General features: G+C 36.9%; 1 protein-coding gene across 1 annotated transcript in view; it reads left to right on the forward strand.

The window, feature by feature from the left end:
• Nucleotides 1-25,325, forward strand: part of BAIAP2L1 (BAR/IMD domain containing adaptor protein 2 like 1) — a 62,868-nt gene that overhangs the window by 6,988 nt on the left and 30,555 nt on the right. The window contains exons 2-3 of the mRNA XM_038418989.2: nt 6,479-6,554; nt 14,914-15,000. Of these exons, the coding sequence (XP_038274917.1) occupies nt 6,479-6,554; nt 14,914-15,000 (163 nt within the window). The remainder of the gene's footprint in view (nt 1-6,478; nt 6,555-14,913; nt 15,001-25,325) is intronic.

Below are 25,325 nucleotides of genomic sequence, written 5' to 3' on the forward strand. Positions count from 1 at the left end.
TTTCCTTTTTAATTCTGGAGAGTCCTAAGCACTTTAAACTCCCATTGACTTCAATAGCAGTTGAAGGCGCCCAGCAGTGAACTCTAGTACAACTCCATATAATTGTTTCATGAATGACCACAATATATTTCTCTTAAACTCTTTCATGGCACGTCATTTTGCCTTTTTGCTGTACTTTGCACAAAAAGATGTTTCCTGGTGGCTGTTTTGAATAGGTGTTTCCTCTTAATTTCCATTCATCATCAAGATCAGAGAGCTGTATGAGCCGATTATGTGCCTATTCTCTTCTAGTTAAGTATTTTTATGAATAGATAAGAGGCATTATGGTACCAGAGCATAGGGCACTGGACTTGCATGTAGGAGACTAGGGCCTGGTCTACACTGGGGTGGGGGGATCGATCTAAGATACGCAACTTCAGCTATAAGAACAGCGTAGCTGAAGTCAACGTATCTTAGATAGACTTAGAATCACTTGCTTTGCTTCCTCGCTGCGTGGGATCGACGGCCACTGCTCCCCCATCGACTCCACTTCTGCCTCTTGCGGTGTTGGAGTTCCAGAGTCAACGGCAAAGCGATCGGGGATAGATTTATCGCATCTAAACTAGACTAAATAAAATCGATCCCTGATAGATCAATCTCTACCCGCCGATCCGGTGGTTAATGTAGACGTGGCCTACATGGGTTTTTTTCCCCCACTTAATTTGTTTCCTTTCCCATCCTTTGGGCTTGTTGCATGCTAACTGGCCCATGGAGCAAGCACTAAAAGATCTATAGTGCACTTTAAAGGTAGTACCGTTTGCATGTTAATTGCAGTCCCATTTCATTGGGGGCTTTTAGTTCATGCCAGAGGGTCCACATAAGCCAGTTAGTTTGTGATGTGCTGGTGCACATTAGAATTTACACTCCCGCTGGTGCAAACTAAGGCCACATCTACACTACAAACATATTGATATAACTACATTGCTCAGGGGTGTGAAAAGTTCACACCCCGAGCGATGTAGTTATACTGACCTAACCCCTGGTCTAGACAGAACTGTGTCAACAGGAGAGCTTCTCCCGTCGACATAGCTACAGCCTCTCACGGAGGTTGGTTAACTGTAGTAACAGGAGAAGTGCTCCCGTCAGCATAGTAGTGTCTTCACTAAAGCACTACAGTGGCACAGTACATGAAGACAATCCCTAAGGCATTGTGTGGTCTTGTCTATTTGGATGATGCTTCTCAAGGCAGGGACCATTTCTTTTTGTGTGTTTGTATGATGCTTCAAATGATGGGTTCCTGGTTCAGCTGGGGCCTCTGGATACTGTTGTAATAGAAATAATTCACATTAAAAAAAACAAGAAAACTTCTACTAAAGAGATTTGCTTTTTTCCCCAAGATTGTTCTTTGTTTGTTTACTTTAGTTAATTTTGAAGTCAAAATAAAAATTTACACCGAATACTTGTGAAAAGTGGCTAATGACATTTGTCACATTCATTTTCTTGTTTCTTTCAATAGATTATAAATAGCAAAAGTTATAAAACACTGGGATGTTAAAAAAAAAAAAGCATGTTCTGCCAGTGTTTTAAATCCAGTGTTTTATCCCTTGTTGACTTTTCTGCTACTTCTAGCGTTCCACAAAAATAAAGCAATCACTTTTTAAAAATATGAACTCTCTCAGCAGTGTGTAAAATACTGATACTTGACTGAAAATTTGGGCCTAACCCTGAGAAATGCTGAGCACGTGCAGCTCCCATTAGCTGCAAAGATAACTCCAAGATAAAGCCATTTACTTTTTGAAAAATATTCTGCATTTTTGTGGGACTTTTGGGGAAGGGGCAAGAAGTGTCATTACTTTACAAATCAAGTTGAATAAATAGATCAGACTTTTGCTTGTCTTGAGGTTATTTTTGTAAGATGATAGGATTCATCCTGCTTTTCTGTACTGCTGAACAGAAGAAAACCCAGGATAAATTAAGTTGCTTTTTTTTTTTCTTGAGATTGTCTGAAGGGTGGGTTTTAATTTCAGAGTAGGAAATTTAAAAAATAAAATGCATAACTTGCTGTCAGATAACCAACTTAAGTGGACTTTGTTTCCTTCCCCCAAAACCCTCAAAGTAATGCTGAACATTCCCACCAACCATCCTCTTTGACAAAAGCCTGAGGAAAATAGATGAGCTTTGCACCATTCCATGAATGTCAATTAACTATGGCCAATGCATTGAATCAGACAAGCTAATTCAAGAGCATAAGAACTTCTACTGGGAATGTCCTGACTCCATCCCTCAAGCACTCAAATCTAGAGACTGGCTGGGGCACTTTTTCTAACAGTCAACTGCTGTGGCAGTGCAAAGGCTTCCAGCCACATCTGGGTCTGTTAGAGAAAAGATCCACGAGTTGCATCTTTCATTAAGACAGGCCAAATTCACTAGCTTTCACCATAGCCTTATATATACCATGTGCAGAAAGGGCAATATAGCCGAACTCTTCTTGAGAACGCTCTGTACTTAAGTGGACTTATTCTTCTATCATCTTGTCTACACTTGCCTGTGTCTGCAGAGAGTCAACAAAAATCTAATGGTCAATGGTACTGAAATCTACTTATGGATGGGGAAAAGATACTATTCTGTTTGTTTCTAGGAGGAGATGAACAATGAAGCTAGTACAGTCTTTGTTTACCCAGTTTGAAAGCCAAGTTGAAAGGTATCAAAAAAGTATAAGGACTAATGGCACTGTGGTTGCAGGCCACAAACTTTTCAGTACCATTACACAAAAGTGGAAGGTCAGAGTCGTGGCAATAACTGGGATCTTTATCAGTACTAAAAGTAGGTTTCATGATCATGTGTCTAGCAACCGCTTGCTGGAGGGTAGCGGTTATATTGTCCACTCAAAGCAAGGTGCATTGGTAATCGATATTTCCTTACTATGTTTTCCTAGCAATGAGAGTACCTGGGCCAAGTCTGTATGTTAAAGAGAAAAATAAATGTATTCAGTGGCTTATGTTAGTGTGTACATCTTTGTTAAATAAAATATTGCATTACTGGAGAGGGAAAAGTTCAGAAGATATCCATTTAAGACTTGTTGATTCTAATATCAACATGGTGAATTACTGATGGATGGAGTCTCATTCTGGAGGAAAAAAAGCAGCTTTCATGGGGGTGAACAGAAATATGCTATAATTCTTTTAGTATTATAGAAAAGACTTGTGTGACAGGGCTTTAGTATGACACTAGTCACAGCCATACATTTGTATACATGTCCTTAGGATGCTATATTACAGCGTGCCTTCAGTGAGAGCTGTGCCCGAGTAAGCACAGCAGTACCTAAACCCAATAATTTTCTCATTCCAACAAAACAGTCAAGTATATTTAAAATATTAGTAGAATCTGACTAGTATGTCTAAAGAGCGAGTTTGAAAATATTCTACTTGCTGTTACAAGAAACACTCAAGATTATAACAAAGCAATATAGGTGAAATGTTTGGTCTTTTTTCTTCAGACACAATGTTGTCAAATTGGAGAATCAGTCACTGTTATTGTTTCTCATGTGCAGTCAGTTTCTTCTGTTCTCTGTGCGAGTCTTTTTTAGAAGAAGGAAAATAGGACCATAAAACAGAAGTGATGGTGGTACTTGAAACCAATTTTATCTCATTCTTCACTTTATAAATTGACTAGGTTTCGTTGTTTGGTGCTTTGTAAAAAAAGCTTCTTTTTTTTTCCTTTATGTTGTCTGAATAGCCTTAAGGATGACAATTTGGGTTTTTTTCCTTCCCAAATTTTTTACATTTTAAAATGTTCTTATCACATTCTCTTGGTTCATGCATATAAAGAGATGTACGTTTGCCAGTATATTACCAGTACAGCACACAAAAGATTAAGACTTTTATTGTCGTCTGGTCTTTCTGTTAAAGAGAAGGTGTTTATTTTGAACACCTTGATTTTCAAAGTAAATCTATTTGAACAACATCTAAAAAGATGCCAGTGCTTCAATTGTGTTTTTAACTTCAACTTATACATGTGTTACTGAAATCTGTTCTGCAAGTTGATTCTTTTCTGTTTAAAATCAACCTTTTAAATAAAGTTTATTCAATTACTATGTGAGTTTTCAGATATGTAATGCTCCTTGTTTGTTTCTAGTGGTTTGTAATGTAGCACTGTGGGATTTGTAGATTTACTTTGCAGTTTTCAGAGTTTATTAGAAGGTCTTTTTCTAGGTTCTCTCAGAACCTGTAACACTTTTTGTAAAAGTCTCTCTTCTTTTTGTATTTGATGTACCATATACAGAAATATGTCAGAAAATGGAAAGGTTGATTTTAAACAGAAAAGACTGGACTTGCAGAACAGATTTCAGTAACACATGTACAAGTTGAAGTTAAAAAACACAATTAATAGAATTTGTTGCCAGTATAAGATTCCACCCCCGCTTCTAGCTTCTGGGTTTCCTGTACAAGCCATCACAAAACAAAAAATCTGAAAAAGATGGGAGATTTTACATTGAAACTGCTTACATTTTAAAACTGTTCAATTTAAACTTGATAGTGCAGAACTAATACAATATAATTTTATATTTCTCTCCATTTCGTTTTCCTTCACCTGTGCTATTTGAGTTCTAGCATTGCTTTGGCATAATAAGTGCTTGTAGAGTGCTTGAGGTAATTTGAAGTTATAAACATTGCTAAATCTCACTGATTTACTTAATTTAGCATTATTATATTTATACTTATATATTTTCCAAATAAAAGTATATATATTGAAGATTAATTGCTCAGTATTTGTGGATATCAAGAGAAAAATCCTTTAAAGTACATATTTGGGGAATTGTATTTAACATACAAGGGGAAAACAGTCATAATATTGAAGCTACTTAGCTTAAAATGACCAGTAATATGATAAATGTAGCCAGTCCTGTGTTTGCTCAGGCATAACTCCCGTTTACATCAGTGGAAGTTTAGCAAGAGTAAGGAATGAAAGATCAAACCACTCTTCTTTTTAAACATAAATGGGGTAACTATCTGAATTAGAAGTAAACCACAACCACATAAATCCATAGGACTACCGTTCAAGCAACCTACCAAGTAGCTAAAAACTGCACCCAACTTTTTCAAAAGTAATTAGTAATATTGGGTGCATGCATTTTATTATCCAATTTGAGACACTTTTAAAGGGCCAGATTTTCCAAGGATGGATGTTCTGAAAATCAGGCCTCTTCAAGGTGTCTCAGCTTTTGAAACTGAAAAAATCAGTGGCCACTTTTGAGTATCTTGGTCTGAAGGAAAATGCTGCTGTTCTCCTTCCACTTTTCGACAGAGGGGAGGCATTTCTAAAATTTGGAGTGTTTAAAACTGGATCTCAATGGATGGTTACTTTTTCTAAATTGGACCAATGCAGCTATTTTCCTGAATTGTGAATGACAGTTTCACAATCTCTGCCACTTCACCTGTTATAGAACTTTGGTGATTATGAAGGCAGACACGTTATGCGTTTTTGGATTTCTAGTCTTAGTTTCTCCAGCCAAGATAATTGTAAGAACATTCAAAAGCAGCTGTAGTGGGAGGTTTTGTTTCATTTTACCTTGAAGGAAGCCAGTAATTCTCATTTTACTTTTTGGTCGAAGTACTAACGCTCAAATTGGGCTGACACCATTCAATATATTGAGCTTTCAAATTGAATGCGTCAACTGCTCTTTCGAAATACCATGCTGCAACACACACCAACCTTTTAGCAGGCCCATCACTATTGTTTTTGATTGGAAGATGTTAAGTCATCCAAGTCACCTGTCTAGTCAGAAAACTCAAAAGTGTTTTTTCTTTTTGAAGGAATATCCAAAATTCTGAATAGTAGCCAGTATTTTTTCCTTGTCTTAAAGTATTTAAGTGGTAGTGGAGAAAAGGGATTTCCCTTCTCTCCTACTTCTCCCTCATTAAAGAGGGATCTGTGTAAACTTTAGTCTTGAATATATAAGCACTCTTACCAAGGTTAGAGAAAAGGTCAGATTCATCTGTTTTAAGTGAGCACAAATCCATTGAAATTGGAAGTGTTGCACTGCTTAGTCCAGAGGTTAGTCCAGAGTCCAGCATCCAAAAAAAATTCACTGTGGAGGTCAAACATCCACAATAGCAGCTTTTCAATATGTGCCTTGCATCTGAGATTAAAATCTGGACCTGTGTGTCTACATTGCAATTAAAAACCCATAACTGGCCTGCATCAGCTGTCTTGGGCTCACAGGGCCAGGGCTAGGGAGGTTGTTTAATTGCAGTGTAGATGTTCAGGCTCTGGCTAGCACCCAAACTCGGAGACACTCTTCTCTCTCAGGGTCCCAGAGTTCGGACCCCTAGCTTAAGTCCCACAAGCTCAGGCCAGCCAACACGAGCCAGCCACAGGTTTTTAATTGCAGTGTAGACAAGTGCTGGCTTATGCTGTGGTGACTCAGATCAGCTTTTTTGTGTATTTATTGCCTGCAATGAGTTTTTTGTTATAATGTGGCTTTTTTTCTGATCATCAGAATGTTATGGAACAGTTCAATCCTGGGCTACGGAATGTAATAAACCTGGGGAAAAATTATGAAAAAGCTGTTAATGGTAAGTCTTCCTAATTTTTAAATTCAATTATAAATTTAATAACTTTATTTAAATTTATATGCTATTTTAAGATAATTAAAAGCTATATACAAGCTTAAATTCAATTTTGCATGTTAAATCATAATTTCTATTAATTTTAGGTTTTGTATTTTTCTTTAAATCAGTGAAAATAAGATTTTGGCTGCAGTGTTTGCATCCCAAACATTTTACCATAGTACTACTGCAGGAAAAATAAAGTGAAACTGACGAATCAATTTTCATTGTCCAAGCTTAGTAGAAATGTAAAAATAATATCAAGGTTAAAAAAAATTATATTTTTTTTAATTTTAAGTGTCTTTAGAAATACATGGAAAAACGACCTGTTCCTGCCAACTCTTATTCGCATATGTATTCATTACCCATGCAAATAGCCCCATGAGTTCATTGGAACTACTTGCATGACTAAGGTTTGCAGGATTGAACCAGATTTTAAAAAATTAGACTTTTAAAATCTACTTAAAATTGAAATAAGTGAATTAGTGTCCTTGGACCCAATCTCAAATTTTTTCTCATGTGACGTATACCCATTGACTTTTGTAAACCAATTCTTATACACATAGTTCCACTAGAGTGGGCTCTTGACCCTGCGAGTTTGCTTAGAGGGACCTTTTGTGGTTTGCTGCTTCTTTTACGTGGACCTATGGAACAATTTGATACCATATTAGAGAGATGTGGACTCCCTATATAATATGACCTGATTCAAGAGGCTGAAGGCGTCTGTTGCTTGTCCTTCTCATTTGTCACAGTGCTAGACTTCATGAACATGTCAACTAATGCTTTGTCGGTTATGCAGTTTCTTGAATGAAGGCAGTACCATATGACAACAATATTTAAACATTTTGAAAAGGTTTTCATACTTGCTATTTTGATTCATTGTGTACTGCTCACTAACACTTTGAAAATGCAGCTCAAACCTCTTACTGCTGCCAAATTCTACCAGGATCCATTTTAACAAAATATCTGTTTGTAACAGTGGTATAAAATGTACCTGGTCTGTACAGCAGAACTGGAGAAGTACATTGCTGTTATATACTGTGTACCAGGAAATATGTTCTTAAGAGCAGATTGATGTACCAGGTCTTGTATGTATCCTCAATTTAATTTGAATGAATGTTTAATTATGAACAGCTGATGAGCAACTAGCACATTATGGGAGCCAACAATAGAGATCTGATATAATTGTTGTTTTATGTAAGCTGTAAATGGTTTAAATGGAGCTGTAACAAGGAGTAAATATTCTGTTCCCACGGAGTAAAACGTATCATGACTTCTCACATAAATCAGAATTAAATGGACAGAGTAAAACTTTAAATTGACACACAGAATGTTTCATTACCGTTTTTGTGGATACTGTGGGGTTACACAAGTCTCCTTCTTTTCTGAATTTCAAGTTACCAGTCATTAAACAGGTGAAGAGATTATATAGTATGTTTTCTCATTAAAACAACCCAGCTATACAAGCACAGAAAAACCTTACTTTTAAAAAGGAACATTAAATAATTTAGATTGCCTGTATTGGGATATAAATTTAACAACAGGCAAACTCCTGCTCACATGCACAGTCTGCTCCAAATCATTCAATCATATCTGGAGAAAGTGGTGAAGAAATTTTAAAGTTATTGCTCAAAAATAGAATTGTGGCTTCCAGCCTGAGAGAATATTGGATTTAGATCAGACCACCATACTGATCTCTTGGACTTCTGTATCCTGTAGTCCAGTCAGTGAGGCTAATTTGGCAGCATCTATTCAGAAAGTTTGAATACTAAACCCCTGTGAAAGATGGCCTAGAAAGGAGTGAGAGACTGCAGGGACCTGGACCATAGTGAGAAGTTTCTCATTTTCATGCAAGAAGAGGGAAGCGTTTGCCTCAGGGCTATTTCTGTAGCCCACGCCCTCAGGATGATTGATGATCCAGTGACTCACTAGTCCATGTGGTGAAGAGAAGTTGAATCTATAGCTGGTCAGAGCTTTAGCACAGCTTGCAATGTGTCCAGTTGACTCAAATCTAACCCTCAGGATAGCTTTGCATACCTGGAAAGCCATAAATAAAAAGATTGGTAGTGGGGCAAGAAAACTGGCTCAGACCCAGACTGTGAAAAGTACTGATCAGCTCCATCAAGAGTTGAAAAGTAATGGGCACTACCTATCAAAAAACTGAGTTGTAGTGTAGGGGAGTGAGACCAGGAACTGAAGGGGATCTTGTAACCCCTTCAGGGCTTGGCTCAAGGACAACTAGCCAAAGTACCACTTGATGTACTATGGGATAGGCAATGACCTCGCTTTTAGCTAGGGTTGCCATCCCTCCAGGATTGTCCTGGAGTATCCAAGAATTAAAGATTAATTAATGTGATGTGATGGAACCTCCAGGAATATGTCCAACCAAAATTGGCAACTGTGCCTTTGGCAGTAAAATTATAATTGGCTGGCTGGCTCACTGCCCTGTGTCTTCTCCCTGGTGTCCCCAACAAGAGTATTCTGAGGTCAAAGGAGATGGTCTGCTTGGATTGTACTTGGGGGATGAAAAGCTTACTACAACAAAAAGATAAGAGGAAGACGACTTTGTCTCCTTCAAAAACAAACTACTACTCAAAGCATATGCATCATTTCCACTTGCAAGAATATCTGACCAATTCTTGCCATTACTACTTAACCTCAAAACACAAGTCTGATTCAGATGCCCTGAAGATGCAGGGAAATCAGATTTGTATGTTATAAACTACTTTTACAAGTGTAAGCAGTTGTTCACTGCTAGCCCTTCTCCAGTCTCAATCTTGCTGCTTCAGTGTTCAATCCAGCAAAACTGGCCCTACCATTTAAATCAAATGCACATATTAACATGGAAATCATTAACAGGAAATAATTGAAACCACTGTGACTTTATTATTATGCTTAATGTTTCCTGAACAACCTGAACTCAGTTATGTTGTATCCAGCCAACATGCAATAAAAGTAGTCAAAACATTGTCTTAAAATCAAGACAGTTAGAACTTTGTCACATCTTCTCAGAGAACAGGAGTTCTTTCTTGTACATTAGGTCAGTCTTGTGTCTTACAAGAATGAAAGTTTTCCAGTTTCACCTTTTAAATTTCTATAATGCCTCTTGCCTAACAAATGTGATCATGTCAAACATGCAGGATGCAGTTTGTTTTGGAGTTGTGAATTCACTGACCAAGAAAAGGTGAGAAATGTTAATTGACAGAACTTACTAAACATCAATAACAGCCCTCTAGCTGAACTGAAATGGTTTTGAGTCCAGCTTTAGTGCACCATAAGAATTTATAGTACATGCTCACTTTCAGGTTGCTGTTGCATCCTGATATGCTTTGTCCTGCGAATCTACATTTTCCATAACAAGTTGCAAAGGAGAGGAGTTTTCAAAGAGCTTGCCTTGTTTAGGCAAGCAAATGAAGGATCAGAGGGGATATGATTGCTCTTTATAAATACATAATGGGGGTAAAAATCAAGATAGGAGAAGACCTAATTAAGCTAAAGGACAATGATGGCACAAGAACACATGTAAAAACCAGCCATGAATAAATTTAGACCGGAAATTGGAAGAAAGTTTTTAAACTATCAGAGAAGTGAAGTTCTTGAACAGGCTTCTAACAGGACTGGTTTGGCAAACAAACTGATTAGTTTTAAAATGAAGCATGATAAGTTTGTGAACAGGATTATGTGATGGAGTTGCCTGCAATAGCAGGGGACTGGACTTGGGACTCGTAGGGACCTCCTGGCTCATCATATTCCTATGTAGGAGAATTTACATATGAAGAAAGAAAGAAAGTCATTGTGGCATCTAAAGTCAATAGTGAGACAGGGGTGTAATCGCAAGATGTTCAAACAGGCCATCACTTGACACATTTTTCCATAGGATACCATAGATTTGTAGAGTTTTCTGTTTTTAAAAAGGACCTAATTAGCAGCCGATAGCTGTTGGGTAACCTGTATGATATGAGTTGATAGTCTAGTTTCAAGTGATCCTTAGTTCCAACTAGTTTCTGTGTGTTCATGAGTAAAATAAGATCTAAACACACATAGATATAGGTATTTTTTTTTGAGACTGAAACTAATTCTCTGAATGACAAAATCCTTGATTGACAAATTGTACACAGACAATACTTCATACAAATCTTCCTCAGATCTGTCCAAGGAAGTAGAAATATTAACTTGAAATGTTGGTAGATATTATGCTATATGGCTAATTCAGGCAGCTTACTTATTGTCTCAGAAGTGTTAGTGTCACCAGTTGAAAATAAAGATGATAATGCCAAATCTGGCTATCTAGCATTCCAACTCTCAGTAGCATAAATCTCCTTAACCTGAAAGATTAAGTTCTTGAAAGATTTTTCAACTCCTATAATTTAAAGACTCCAGAATGCCTTACCAGTTAAAATGAAAAACAATCAGTGGCATTATAGTTCTGGAACTATATTTGGTAACCTAATTATTATTCTGGCCATAGAGAATCCTCAGACATTTTCTAAATGCTTAGTGACATTATATGAGCTGGATGTATGTGATGATTGCAGGTTAATATTTGTAATATATTAATCTCCATGAGTAGCAGTCCATGTGCTACAGAAAAATTAAGAGTAAAATATAAAGGTCTAGCAGACTGTTGTGACAGTCTGCACCCTTATGTTCATCCTTTTTACAAGAGGATGATAAATTTTGTACAAATTATGCCTGTGGGGTATCATTTGAAAACTCAGTCTGCCAAACACCATTGTCCTGGTAAAATGTGACAACATTGTACGTAAAGTTATAAGATTCTACTGTATGATATTGCTGAGACATGTTCCATGTCTAGAAAAGCAGGCACAAACCAGTTCCTTAGAGACAAAAGGCAAACTGATGCCTGGCATAATCGGCATAACCAAATGGACTGGCACCTGGTTAAGTGGACACTCTGGCAGGAAGAAGGATGTGAGCAAGAAATTTACATCTTGGTAATGGAACAGCTGGAAGTTCCCATCTCCCCAGATCTGCTGTTTCCTGAACTCCAGCTGGAGAGGATCATCAAAAGAGAAAAAGATATAAAAAATGAGGAACAGGGGTCCCAAATCACCTCTCACCTTCCTTTCTCTCTGCCCACGACATCCACAATGTCTGAAGGACAAGGAAAGGAGCACTGGACTGTGGGATGGGTCCTGGCTGGAAAGCATCCAGCCAGGAAGTCTGCAAATGAACATGGGTTGAGAGAGAGACTTTAACTTGTCAAGTATTAGTTTGTGTTTTACCTTTATTTCTTTGTAACCAATTTGGACTTTTATGTTTCATTACTTGTAACCACTTAAAATCTTTCTTTCTATAGTTAAACTTGTTTTATCTAAACTAGTCTGTTTGGATTGAAGTGTTTGGGAAACTTCATTTGAGATAAGATTTATGGATAACATTTTCAGTTAACGAAATGACGGACTTTATATGAGCTTGTATTGTTCAGAAGGAAAGAGCTGGACAGTACAAGATATACATTTCTGGGGGAAGTCTGGGACTGGGAATTTGCTGGTGTCACTCTGCAGTATAATTCAAGGGCGGCTGGCTGGCTGAAGCACTCTTGCAGCATACCTGGGAGTAGTTTTCATGTTGGAGGCGGTGTGAGCAGGCCAGGAGTGGTTGCTCTTACAGAGAAACAATGTAAAAGGCACCCCAGGTTGGAGAACTGAGGGGACACAGCTGCCTAACATTCCAGATTGTATCCTGGGGAATGGCACAACTACACTTGTCATTCATATTGGTAGTCAGTACTGTTGGAAGTTAAGGGTGCTATTGTATTGCCTATTAATAGAACAAAAACATTGATGTGATTTCATAATAGTCCATATGTAAAACAATGGTTTTCCATGAAAATCCTACTTAGAGAACTGGTTGAAGAAAGTCCTCTGAGCACAAATGACAAGAGATTATCTGATGTTTCATTATTTGTGTATTAAAAATGTGCAGAATTGCATCTATGGAACCTCCCTTCAGATGAATAAAATGTTTAGGATGGATGGTTTGGTTCATTCATCTACTCTTGATAAACACATTATTAGCTGGATGCTTCAGACGTACTGACTAGCAGTGAAATGGTAAACATTTTCCACTGGTAGTTTGCAATTCATGCTCACTTATAGGGCAATTATAGACCTCTCTTGGCACTGATTTAAATTATATGGGATTAGTTCTTTTAAGAAGAGTGCCTTGCTTTTACCGTCATCTGTTTTTTGGGAATCAACTGTATTGCTTTGCTATTCTGTCATAGCAATTTAGGTGTCTGGAATAATTCACATCATAACTTTCTGTTTAAGGTAACTGTTTTATTCTCCATTCCTAAATAGCAACTCTGGGTAGCCAGGTTTAGTTATAGGGAGGTTCTGTGAGGGTAAGAGGAGAAGTAAACCTTCCATGTGCCTGGTCACTCTTGTGATGCCACTTCACAGGGCATCACTGGCTGTTGAAAATACACAGCAGCAGATCTATTGGCCTTTCCCCAACACTCTGGCACTCCAGAATTGTAGCTTTCTTGTAGATTTCCCTAAAGCTTTCACAGCAGATCTTCACTGCATCTGGGAACTTCTGCAGCCATGGAGAGGGAGATGTGAGGGGTGGCAAAATTTGTTCCTAGAAGACCAGTTGTCATCTTCAAAGTATTGCATCACACTGAGTTGTCAGTAAGAAAAGCTATTATTGGTCACCTTGTTTACTGATTTAATTCATGCTGATCTTTTGTTTCCCTATGAATTTTATGTATTTCCAGCTGATACAGTATTTGATTTTTTTTTTTTTGATAGGTGATGGTTAAGCTTTTCTGTCGAATCTTAGAAGTGATAGGTATATCTGAATCTATGTAGCTGCTCTTCACTTAAGAAATAAAGGGAAGGCCTTTTCTCCCTTTTGATACAATTTCTGGAAGTCTTTCTAAAACATTGAGAAGTTACAGAAAGATGTTTTCAAGTTCTCATTCCATTCTCTCTCACTTGATATGGTTATCTAGTGAAGCTTATTGGTTTTTTTTAGATTTTAGATAGAACTGGAAAGGCCAAATATAGTTATGTACTGGGAATTTGCCACACTCACTCACCTTTTAGCCAAACATATCCCATTAAAGTAAAATAATGGCACAACAAGTACAGTCTATGGCAATCTTTAGTATATTGTAAACAATATAGAGTATAAAGTGTGATTATAGACTTTCCTGCTTGATTCATAGAATGCTCATGACGAGATTTTCATGAACTTCTGTCCTTTTAAAATCTACTTTGTGGCCAGTTTGCCAGAATCAAAGACTTGAGAGGGGTTTACCATGATCTTACTATGCAAGAGTTTAATACAGAAGGGGGGGGGGAAGAGAAGAGTGCGGGTTTTTTTGTTTGGTTTTTTTTTTAAACCCTGTACTAAACTCGCATCCACAAGAGTATTTCAAATTGTGATCCACAGAGAACTTGCTGATCATGAGTTGCCGGTGGTTCTTATTTCTAGCTGTTAAAAATCACATTAAACAACATCTGAAAGTACTGTCTGTGGACTGGAGTTGGCTTCTGTAGGATCTTTCACCCCCCTCAATTTCATTTTGTACTTTACTTTACCTGGAATATCACAGGCCTTCTCCCATGTAGTTTCAAGTATTCTGTTATAGCTTTTGACCTCTAAAACTACCTCCTCATTAGGAGTTTCAAGGGAGCAGTTAAAAATTCTTTGCTCTCTTGATATCTGTCATGATATTTTCAAACCTTTATAATTCTTTCCTAGCCTGAAGTTCTGGAGCCCCATAACTGCTTTTAAATGCAGGTTTTCTGTATAGTAACATGCTTTGCTATTTACTGAGTGATGAGGCCAGTCAGCTGCAATGCTCCATACTCATAAGACTTTAAAATCTATTTCAATTCAAACTGAATAATCCAATCAATGGAGTATAATTTTTCCATGTGTCCATTAATATTAATAAGAACTAAGAGGGCATATGAATCTAAAGTAAAACAGAAAGGACATGTGCTTTTTGGTTGTACAGGTATGTCTTATGTCATTTAAGAACAGATAATATGCTTTTTGGGAATTCTATGTCCTCTTAATAGATGTGAGTCATTTACTATTTCTGGGGGCTGATCCCACCTCTGTTGAAGTCAGAATCTTTCTATTGACATCAACAGGCGCTGGACTGGACTCAGAATACCCTAGAATAATTCCCAAAAGTTAGAGAACCAAGTTTGTACACCCCATTTGAACCCCAGGTAGGCATTGTGAAAATATCATCCACCCTTTCCTGGTGGACAGTAATTCATAATGTACTCAATTTTTTAAATGCCACACTAGCTGAGTACTCTTGTTGTTTTCCCTATAGCTATGATACTGGCTGGAAGAGCATATTATGATGGTGTTGCAAAGATTGGAGAAATAGCAACTGCATCTCCAGTTTCTAAAGAATTGGGTAAGTAAAACTGTATATCACATTTCATTAAATTACAGCTTAGGATACTTTTCCTTCCCAGCTGGGGGCTCACCGAACTAATTAGATTTTAACAGTTCGGCACTGGAAAGAGCTGCTGGGATGAGGGAGTTTGTAGAAACCTCTTACTGAAGGGAGAGTTGGGGTGACTGCTCTGCTTAGGATCCTTCACCTTGATACTGCTAAATTACCCCTCTCAGAGACTTACCAGATGGGCTCACAAAAATACTTCTGAAGAGCAAAGTGTATCTTTGGAATGCACTAGATCAGGGGTTCTCAAACTTCATTGCACTGCGACCCCCTTCTGACAACAAAAATTACTACACAACCCCATGAGGGGGGACCGAAGCCTGAGCTGTCCCAAGCCCCACTGCTCAGGGTGGGGGTGCCAAAGCCTGAGCCCCACTGCTCCAGGTGGAGTCAAAGCTGAAGCCAAAGGGCTTCAGCCCCAGGCAAAGGAGCCTGTAACATGAGCTTTATCCCTTGGCCCTGGACCCCAGCAAGTCTAAGCCAGCCTTGGTGACCCCATTAAGATGGGGTCACGACCCACAGTTTGAAAACAGCTGCACTAGATTGTACCAAGTGTCAGGTAGTTTCAGTCCTAGGAAAAATGCCCATCCACCTCAATGTCTTCATAGTCCCATTTCAGATTTCACAAGCTGAACACTTTTCTGTGTTGCTAAATTCAGTATAACTCTTTGAAGGAAAGGAGTACTTGTGGCACCTTAGAGACTAACAAATTTATTTGAGCATAAGCTTTTGTGAGCTACAGCTCACATTGTAGCTCACGAAAGCTTATGCTCAAATAAATTTGTTAATCTCTAAGATGCCACAAGTACTCCTTTTCTTTTTGCGAATACAGACTAACACGGCTGCTACTCTGAAACCTGTCTTTGAAGGAAGTGCACTTCAATTTTTTTTTTGCCAACTCATGTTGCCTCCCTCCTTGGTTACGATGAGTTTAAATGGGAAAACAAAAACTACCTTCTCTAGTTCTTCACTCTTGCTTTTTGCTTTTGAAATCAAGACTAACTAAAGGGTTGAAGCCACAATACAGTAATCTTATTGTATATAATGGGTAGAAGGAAGGGTCTACATAAACTTGAGAATTGTATTTAGATTTTAGATGTACTATTTTTTACTTAGTACCTTAGCAAATGATATTTGTTTAAGAGGTGTTAAATTTTAAACTCCAAAGATAAGATGATGTTTTTATAAATGTCACATAGTTCTTCCTGGTCTTGTGTACCTATAGTTGTGCATAAATGTATTTTTTCAAAGTTTGTAGTACTCTGTTACGTAGCAATGGGAAAAAAAATTTCATATTAGATATGAATTTTGGATAACAGAAGATTGGGGTGGGTGTGTTAGCGCATGATACGTTAAGAACAAGATTTGATAGTCATCTGAGCAACATTTTTGAAAATCTAAACCCTACTTTAAGCTTTCTTCCATAATCTTATACAGATATTAACAATATTCTTTTTGAAGTTCAGCCTTTGAAAGACCTAAAACTCCAGGAAATATTAAAATCTATGGTAGTACAATTACTTTTACATTATTATAAGTTTCATAAGATTCCCTGCCATTTGCGCTAAAATTCCAAACACCCTATCAGTGTTTTCCTTGTTCTGCGAGCAGTGAAGTCAATACTAATTCTACAAATAATCACCACAAATATTTCCATGACAACTGTTTGTTTTCAACAAAGGATTATGACTTCATTGCAGAATCAAGCCAGAGAAGGTGGGTGGTAAGAGAGAAGCCTATGATACCTCAATATCCTTTAAGAAATACAGAAAACTAGTGACAGAATTGATTGTCTATTTTTTTAAACTATGCTGTAATAAGAGTCTCCTTCTCTAAAGTTCTATATATAGAAGACAAACAGGGAACTGATAGCTCCTTCTCCTGTGATTTTACTTGTTAGTACAAGGATCCAACTGGTGAGAGGAACTGAATTTTTTTTTTGTAATATTTCTATGGTCAAAGATGGTAAGAGTTAAGCTGTTCTTGAGAAGTGAACGTTTGTGTTTGCTCATATTTTCTTGACTTGTTCTGAAGTCACCATTGTGTGACTCTTCACATTGTATGTTCAAACTGAGGGAGTGGCAGAACAGCAAACAGTAAAAAGCAAACAGTTTGCGATATAGTCATTTTCTTTATTTGCTTTGTAAGTAAGTCTAGTTGTTGTAGTTTCTGTGCTATAGTACAAAACTACAAGAATTTTAAAATGCTATTAATTGGGTAAAAAAGGCATATAAGACAGTAGAAAATAAATAAAAAAATAATAATAAAAAAAATCTTAGTTATGCCTTTGCTAACTTTATTCTTTTAAAGAACTGATTAGAAGGCACAGAAAGTGTGCCTCTTTACAGAACTTCAAATGGCTTTTCTTCCTTTTAAAGAAATCATTGCTAGGTATTCTAGGGCTAACTAGAAAATTTATTGGTAGTCCTTTCTTTAGTGGAGTAGAGTGTACAAAAGATCTGAGTTTTGAGCGCTCCTTATTGACACTGAAATTATGTTAATCTTTGGACTAATAGCCTATTCCCCCAAGTAATTATGAAACTTGTGTATTGGAAGTAGGGTTTAAGAAGTTCATTCTGACAGTCACCAGATTCAAACCCCGAACACTGCACACAAACACTTTATAGTTGGTATACAACATCATTATTTTCAATGAGAAGATAGAAGTCAAACTGGAAAAAATTCAAGTCTGATAAAGTACATGTTATAGAATACAAAAGGTCAGAACATTGGAAGAAGTACTGTAATACTTTTAGGAAGTCTGAAAAAAAAGAGTTCTCATATTATTAAAAAGCCCTATAAACAACACTCAACCCTTTCAGAGACAAAGGAGTTTGAGACAAAGGAGTTTTTTAAGCGGGTCTCAAATGATGTGGTACCTTAGCTTAAAGCCACGTAGAAACTTAGCCTTTAACTGTGACACATTCTTCAGTAATTGCAAATATGAGAACATGAATGTTGAGTAGAATCAAATATATAAAAGTGAGGTCAAATTCTGCTGTAATCTACCCTTTTGTTAAAAAAAAAAAAAAAAAAAACCAAAAAAAAAAAACAAAACAAACAAAAAACAACTGTGCAACTCCACAATTTTAGTAGCTACTTTGGGCTTACACTGATGTAATACAGAGAGGAACCGGGCCTCTTGTGAGCTTCCTCACAGGTTTGCCAATACAACTTGCCAATTTGTATTCTTGACCTGCAGGACCTCTACCATACAACTTTTGTTGTCTTCCACGGGCAAGAAAGCCAATTGTGACTAATTGTGTTGTGGTTTGGTAATGTGCATGTCTGTTTGTGAACTGGTTTCTCAGAATTTGTTTCACTTGATTAGAGGTGAACTGGCATGGTTTATTAAACAAACAAATAAAGCTGTTCTAAAGGTGACCTGCAAAGGTAAAGGAAAAAAATTCCAGTAACTTTATCAGCATGTGCTGTCTACATCCAAATGTCAGCCTGAGAGGTATTCAGCACATTTTACTTTCACGTGTTAAAGGAAATACTGTAGGGCCTTCTCTGTCTACTTAGAGAATGGCAAAATTCCCACTTATTTCTGTTTGAGCTGGTCTTCAACATTAATACCATGTATCAAAATATGCCTCATTCACTACTAATAGATAGGATAAAAATAACTTCAGTCACTTCTAAAATTTTGGTTTTAGGTGCCTCGGTACAGAAGCCCAACTTGGCACCTTAAAAGGGCCAGATTTTTAGAGGGTAGGTGCTCAGGGCTTTCTAAACAAAAATATCAGAAACTTATAAAAATGTCTTCAGTGGGGCACCCAAATATTGAAACACCCAAAATTAGTTACTACTAAAAATCTTGGCCAAAATTACTGAAATTTTGTATTTGAACGTAAAAGGATGTTTTTAAGATCCCATGTCATAAAGAAACAGCCCTGGTCCTACTACCAAGTCTTAATAAATGGAAGTTTACTTCCAGAGGGGGAGGAGGTGGTTTTGCTTTTCTTCTGTGGTTATGGCATCACCTAGCACCTAAAGGGATAGTAATGTCATCAGATGTAGGAATAAAATAGAATTCTAAACTCAAGCACTGGCAGATAAGCCTTTCAGATAATGTTTTAAATGGTTATAAAATGGGCTTTTCTAGTTCTGCTATATTTGTTTTGATATGGGGCAACCAGAACTGGATACACTATTTTAGGTGTGGGTGGACCATGGATTTACATAATGGTATTATGATATTTGGTGTCTTAGTATCTGTCCCTTTTCCAATAGTTCCTGTTAACCTTTTTGACCACTAATGCACATTGAGCTGAAAAACGTTAGGCTCCCTGAAATGATGCAGAAGACTGGTCTTACAGTAAAGAAATTTAGTGACACTGATGGTCTAACCAAAACTACAGAAGATTCGGGGAAGAAAAGAGCAACTTAGGGGAGGACAAAATACACAGAGAAATGAGAACGAAAGACAATGTAAGTGAAATCAAATTTTCAGGTAGAAAACAGCTGTTTTCTTGGGATAAGAGAACAAAATGATACAGAATCTGGGGAAAAGCTGGACAGAAGGTATAGAGGCTTCATACTGAGTATCTTAGCACTTAAGTCAATATGAAGCTCTCATTCATTTGTTTCAGAACAGTTGAAGTGAAACAATACTATGCACTGCCCATCTTACTTTACAGTTTAATTACCAAGGCCTTAAAGATAATCAGTATGGACCTGATCCTGCAGTTCTTGCAAATTTAACCTGAATTTGTACCTATATACAGTATACCTCAAGGTATACTCAAAAAGAAAAGGAGTACCCGTGGCACCTTAGAGACTAACAAATTTATTTGGATATCCGATGAAGTGAGCTGTAGCTGACGAAAGCTTATGCTCTAATAAATTTGTTAGTCTCTAAGGTGCCACGGGTACTCCTTTTCTTTTTGAGTATACAGACTAACACGGCTGCTACTCTGAAACCTGTCAAGGTATACTGTAAGATGAAGAAAGGAACCAACTCTTGAAAGCAACGTTGAATTAAAAAAAAAAGTCACATGAACTCTTCAAATTGTGACTTTACAAGTACATACAAGAGAAAGCTTAGAGAATTGAAACCTGTATTTTTCAAAAAAAAAAAAAAATCAGCATGAACTATACGACATTCTGTTCATTCATTCCTAATTGTATGTTCCTGAAACATAACAGCTGTTTCTCTGACAGGTCTCTTGTTCAGACCATGAACACAACTGTACTGCATTTTAGTTTTTTAAAACCAAATACTTCAGTATTCAAGCTTAGTATAGTAAATATTTGGGCTGGTTAATAAAGAATATTGCCTGGAATTGATAGTTTTATATAGTAATTTGTATTAGTGTTAAGTGTGTGGATATACTGAGGGACACATTTAATATTTTACTAAAGAAACTGTTTGCATATCTTACGTATGCTAAAACTGTTTCCTGGGGGTAATTGTGCAAAGTACTATAAGAAGCAATGAACGATTTTGGAACTTTATTAAGTTACATACTTGTTTACACTTATGATTTACATGAACATTCCTCAGACTCCTTGGCCTTTTACAATCTCCAAGTTGTAGTTCCCTCAGAGTTTGGCTGCTTGCATTATGGGCCATAACCTTCCATTGTTACATGACTAGAACCCACATTGATCCAATGAGAGTTTTGTATAAAAATTGATGGAAAGATACGGTGCTTTTATATTTCGAGTGAAGCTTAGTTTGATTCAAGTGAGTTTTTTTAAAAAAATAGAACTGGCTTAATATAACTATTGCAATAATTTGCAGTTGAAATAGAAGCAATGCTATTTTTAGTAAGATAGTTTAAAAAAAAAGTGAGTTGGACACTTCTGTGAAATCCAGATTACACTCCTTCTTTTTTTAAAAAGAATCTCTTCTCAGCTCTAACTAATCTGGGATGTTAAACAGTACTACAAGTGTTTATCAGAATCACAAAAAATCTTCATTCGCTAATGATAGTTTCACTAATCTTTCAAAATAGATTAGGTTTGTATTTGCTAATATTGTAAATTCAGATTTATTGTAGTCTGTGATGTCAGACATGAAAATGATACACTGAAAGGAATGTTATTGAAAATCCAAATATCTGTCAGTTCTAATAGGCTTTCTTCTGCCTCATTCCTGATTGCTACAAGCAACTTTACTTAGAAGGAATCTTGCACATGTAGAAAAGCAATTCCTATCGAACAATTTTAGAAATAGTACAAACTAGAAAATGTCAGGTTTTTTTTTTAAACTAAAGGGCGTATCCTTAGGTAAAACAAAGGATGAAGTTTATCTTTGAAAAATTCCCCATCTTACACCTTTAATGGAGGGCATTAGCTTCTTGAACCATTTACCCAAAATGTTATCTTGCCATTATTTCCATCATACAGATGACTACTTTTTTCCTTTCCTGAGTAATAAGCAAGACAGTTACTTGAGCTCTAACCTAAAAAAGCTAGAGAGCTAGCTACCTCCACACCTACCAGAATATACTGCTTAGGTATCACTCATTACTGAGAGAGCCAAGCAGAAAAAGAACAGTTTGCTTACACAATTTGGGCCAAATTCAGCCCTGGCTTAAGTAGGTTGATTTTACTGGAGTTGTGCCTCATTACGCCAGGGTATAATTAGACCCTTTGAACTGTAATCGTGTTTCACCTGCCTTAGAAAGCTAAACACTACCTTTTTCTTTATTAGCTCATGGACTCTAAAGAAAAGCCTATAGGTTATCTGGCCTCATCTCCCTGCCAGCACAGGACTGTCTTCTGTTGTATAATTACAAGCATTTTACTATTTGAAATAAAATGAGTTGTGGACAGACAGGCAAATGAAGTGATGCCAACAAAAACTGAACCACTCGGGCACCTCAGTCAATTGAAATTTCTGGAAAAAAAAATATCAAAAGTCTACTGCTGTAGCGAGAGTTACTACATAGGACCAGCTCTTTTTAAGAAGGATTAGTCAGAGATTAAGGAACACTCCTAACTCAAGTTAAAATTTAAAACTAGCCACTAACATTTTTCTTAAAAAAATTAAGTACACAGGAAGCTATCTTGAAAACGAGACACAAAGTGGGTCTGAAAGAATAAGCTTTACTGTCAAAGTGTTTTGAAATTGGCGTTTCAAAGTGGTTGTACAGCAATTCTAAAATGAGGGTTTTTTATTAAGTTAAACCAACTGTGTTTATACATTTGCACTCATCTTAAAGTCCAAAAATTAGGGTTTGTATTAAATTGTGATAAATAATTGTCAATAAATTCCCTGTTGGTGACTCATTAATATGAGTCACCCAATATTTGTACTGTGTTGGTTCTCTTTTCTGTGCTATGGATAATTATTTTCTTTAGAAAGAAAAATGTGTTGATATAAATGGCATATTATGGAGAATGAATAACTGGGTTTTCAAGAGATTTTTATTCCTCTATGGTTATTGGGCTCAAATGTCAGATTTTTGGCCAAACAATAGTGTGTGTACGGGGGGTGGGGGGAGAGAAAACACTTCATCCAGACAAGTATGTGTCCATACACCACCTACCAGTTAGGTGTCCCACCTCATCATCATTGCATGGCTGACCTCCACTTCTGTAAAGATAAGCTCTTCATTTTGTACTTAAAACACTCTTGTCATGACTGATCTGTTATCATATTGTATCAACTTATAACTTCCAATCCGCAGTAGATAATGCGGGGGGGGGAGGGGAAAGAGAGGCAGGCTTCCTAGATCTTGTCTTCCACACATGAAAACACACCGTGGTTTTCACTCTTTTCCTTTTGGGGGTTTTACTTTACTAGGTCATTCAGAAGGTAAAAACCAACAACATTAATTTTTTTATATAAATAATAGGGCTGTCAAGCGATTAAAAAATTAATTGTGTGATTAATTGCACTGTTAAACAATACCATTTAAAATTTTGGGATGTTTTCTAAATTTTCAAAGATATTGATTACAATTAAAACACAGAACACAAAGTGTACAGTGCTCACTTTATATTTATTTTTATTACAAATGTGCTATAAAATAGTATTTTTCAATTCACCTTATACAAGTACTGTAATACAATCTCTATCATGAAAGTTGAACTTAGAAATGTAGAATTTATGTACAAGAAATAACTGCATTCAAAAAAACAATGTAAAACTTTAGAGCCTACAAGTCCACTCAGTCCTACTTCTTGTTCAGTCACTGAAACAAGTTTGTTTACATTTGCAGGAGATAATGCTGCCTGCTTATTGTTTACAATGTCACCTGAAAGCGAGAACAGGTGTTCACATGGCACTGTTGTAGCCGGCGTTGCAAAATATTTAGGTGCCAGATATCTTAGATTCATATGTCCCTTCATGCTTAAGCCACCATTCTAGAGGAAATGCTTCCATGCTGATGACACACGTTAAAAAATAATGTGTTAATTAAATTTGACTGAACTCCTTGGAAGAGGATAGTATGTCTCCTGCTCTGTTTTACCTGCATTCCGCTGTATATTTCATATTATAGCAGTCTCAGATGATGACCCAGCACATGTTGTTCATTTTAAGAACGCTTTCACTGCAGATTTGACAAAACGCAAAGAAGGTACCAATGTGAAATTTCTAAAGATAGCTACAGCACTCGACCAAAGGTTTAAGAATCTGAAGTGCCTTCCAAAATCTTAGAGGGATGAGGTGTGGAGCATGCTTTCAGAAGTCTTAAAAGAGCAACACTCTGATGTGAAAACTACAGAACCCGAAGCACCAAAAAAGAAAATCAACCTTTTGTTTTTGAGTGCAGTTATGTAACAACAACATCTACATTTGTAAGTTGCACTTTCATGATAAAGAGATTGAATTACAGTATTGTATGAGGTGAATTGAAAAAATAGTATTTCTTTTTTCTCATTTTTATAGTGCAACTATTAATAAAATATAAAGTGGGCATTGTACTCTGTATTCCGTGTTGTAATTGAAATCAAAATATTTGAAAATGTAAAAAAACCCTCCAAAAATATTCAATACATTTCAATTGGTATTCTGTTTAACAGTGTGATTAAAACTGATTAATGTTTTTTAAAATCACAATTAATTTGAGTTAATCATGTGAGTTAACTGCGATTAATCGACAGCCCTAATAAATACACTAATTCTGACAAAAAAGCAGTATAGGTTTTTTTGCTTGGAGCCTTTTCCTTCCTCCTTTTTTATTTTGTATGTAATAAATTGATGGAAGTTTGCATAGCCGTAGGGGTTGGGCGCAGAATTTTCAAACCTGGATCTTTAAACGTAAGCAAATAAGTCCATATTTAGTCATCTAATCATTGCCCTAAGTTTTAGAGAAGCTGAGCACCTAGTGGGAGCTGTACATATTCAGGAACTCTGGAAAAAAATCAGACAGATTGTATTTCAGCAACTAACCAGATTTATATACTTAAATTAAATCCATGAACAGGGTTGAGAGAAAGTTGATTAGCTGTTTAGAGGAGCTGAAGCTTTGCATTGCTCACATGAGGCATGTGCTTTGAAAGAATCTTAACAGGTCCCTACATTATATGCCACCGCAGAACTGGAATGTTTCTCTTTAGACAGAGAGGCAGCTGTGTGCATTTCTGTCAAGTAAAGGTAGCACACCCAAAAGGAGCCTGCAGATGGTGCCCATGTATATCCTCTGATGATGGCCCAAGGAGCATACTGTTAAAATATCCTAGCAGCCAATTTCTCAGATGTTCAGAAGTTTCCTCCAAAATTGCTGCATAGATAGCCTAGGAACGTTCCAACCAAATAATGACCAGAAAGCAAGAGTAATGCATGATCCCTCATTGCATACAATCATTGCTAGCAGGAAGAGATCACAAGTAATAGAATACAGCCAGTGAATAGTTACCAACCATAGTCAGCGAATCATACACTGCAGTTAGCACTGGAAGCTAAGAAATCGTGTCAGCCCTCATATTCCAGGCTAACGTCCACAGCGAATCAGGACAAACCACCACTAATTTAAGCCCAAAGTACCCCTCTTCTTCCTTCGGATTATGTAATCCTTCCCTTCCTAAAACACATAGCACAAGAAGTTCTGCAATACGGGCACCAAGTGATAGTGGGGAGGGCACTTCAAGGGGTGCACATGCTTAGAAGCTTCTGCTGCTACAGCTGGTTCTTCTAAGGTTACAGGAGAATTATGTTTGTTCCATACACAGCTGCATTGTTTTAATTTCAGTTTTAAAGCTTCAATTATGAAACTTGAATTTTATAATGTTGGTAACTCCTACAGCCATGAGGAAAAAAAAACAAAAAGCCAAGGGATAGACTATGTCCTTCAAGACAGTCCACTGAGATCAACTCC

This window comes from Dermochelys coriacea, chromosome 10, assembly GCF_009764565.3.
Source record: "Dermochelys coriacea isolate rDerCor1 chromosome 10, rDerCor1.pri.v4, whole genome shotgun sequence".
NCBI lineage: Eukaryota > Metazoa > Chordata > Testudines > Dermochelyidae > Dermochelys > Dermochelys coriacea.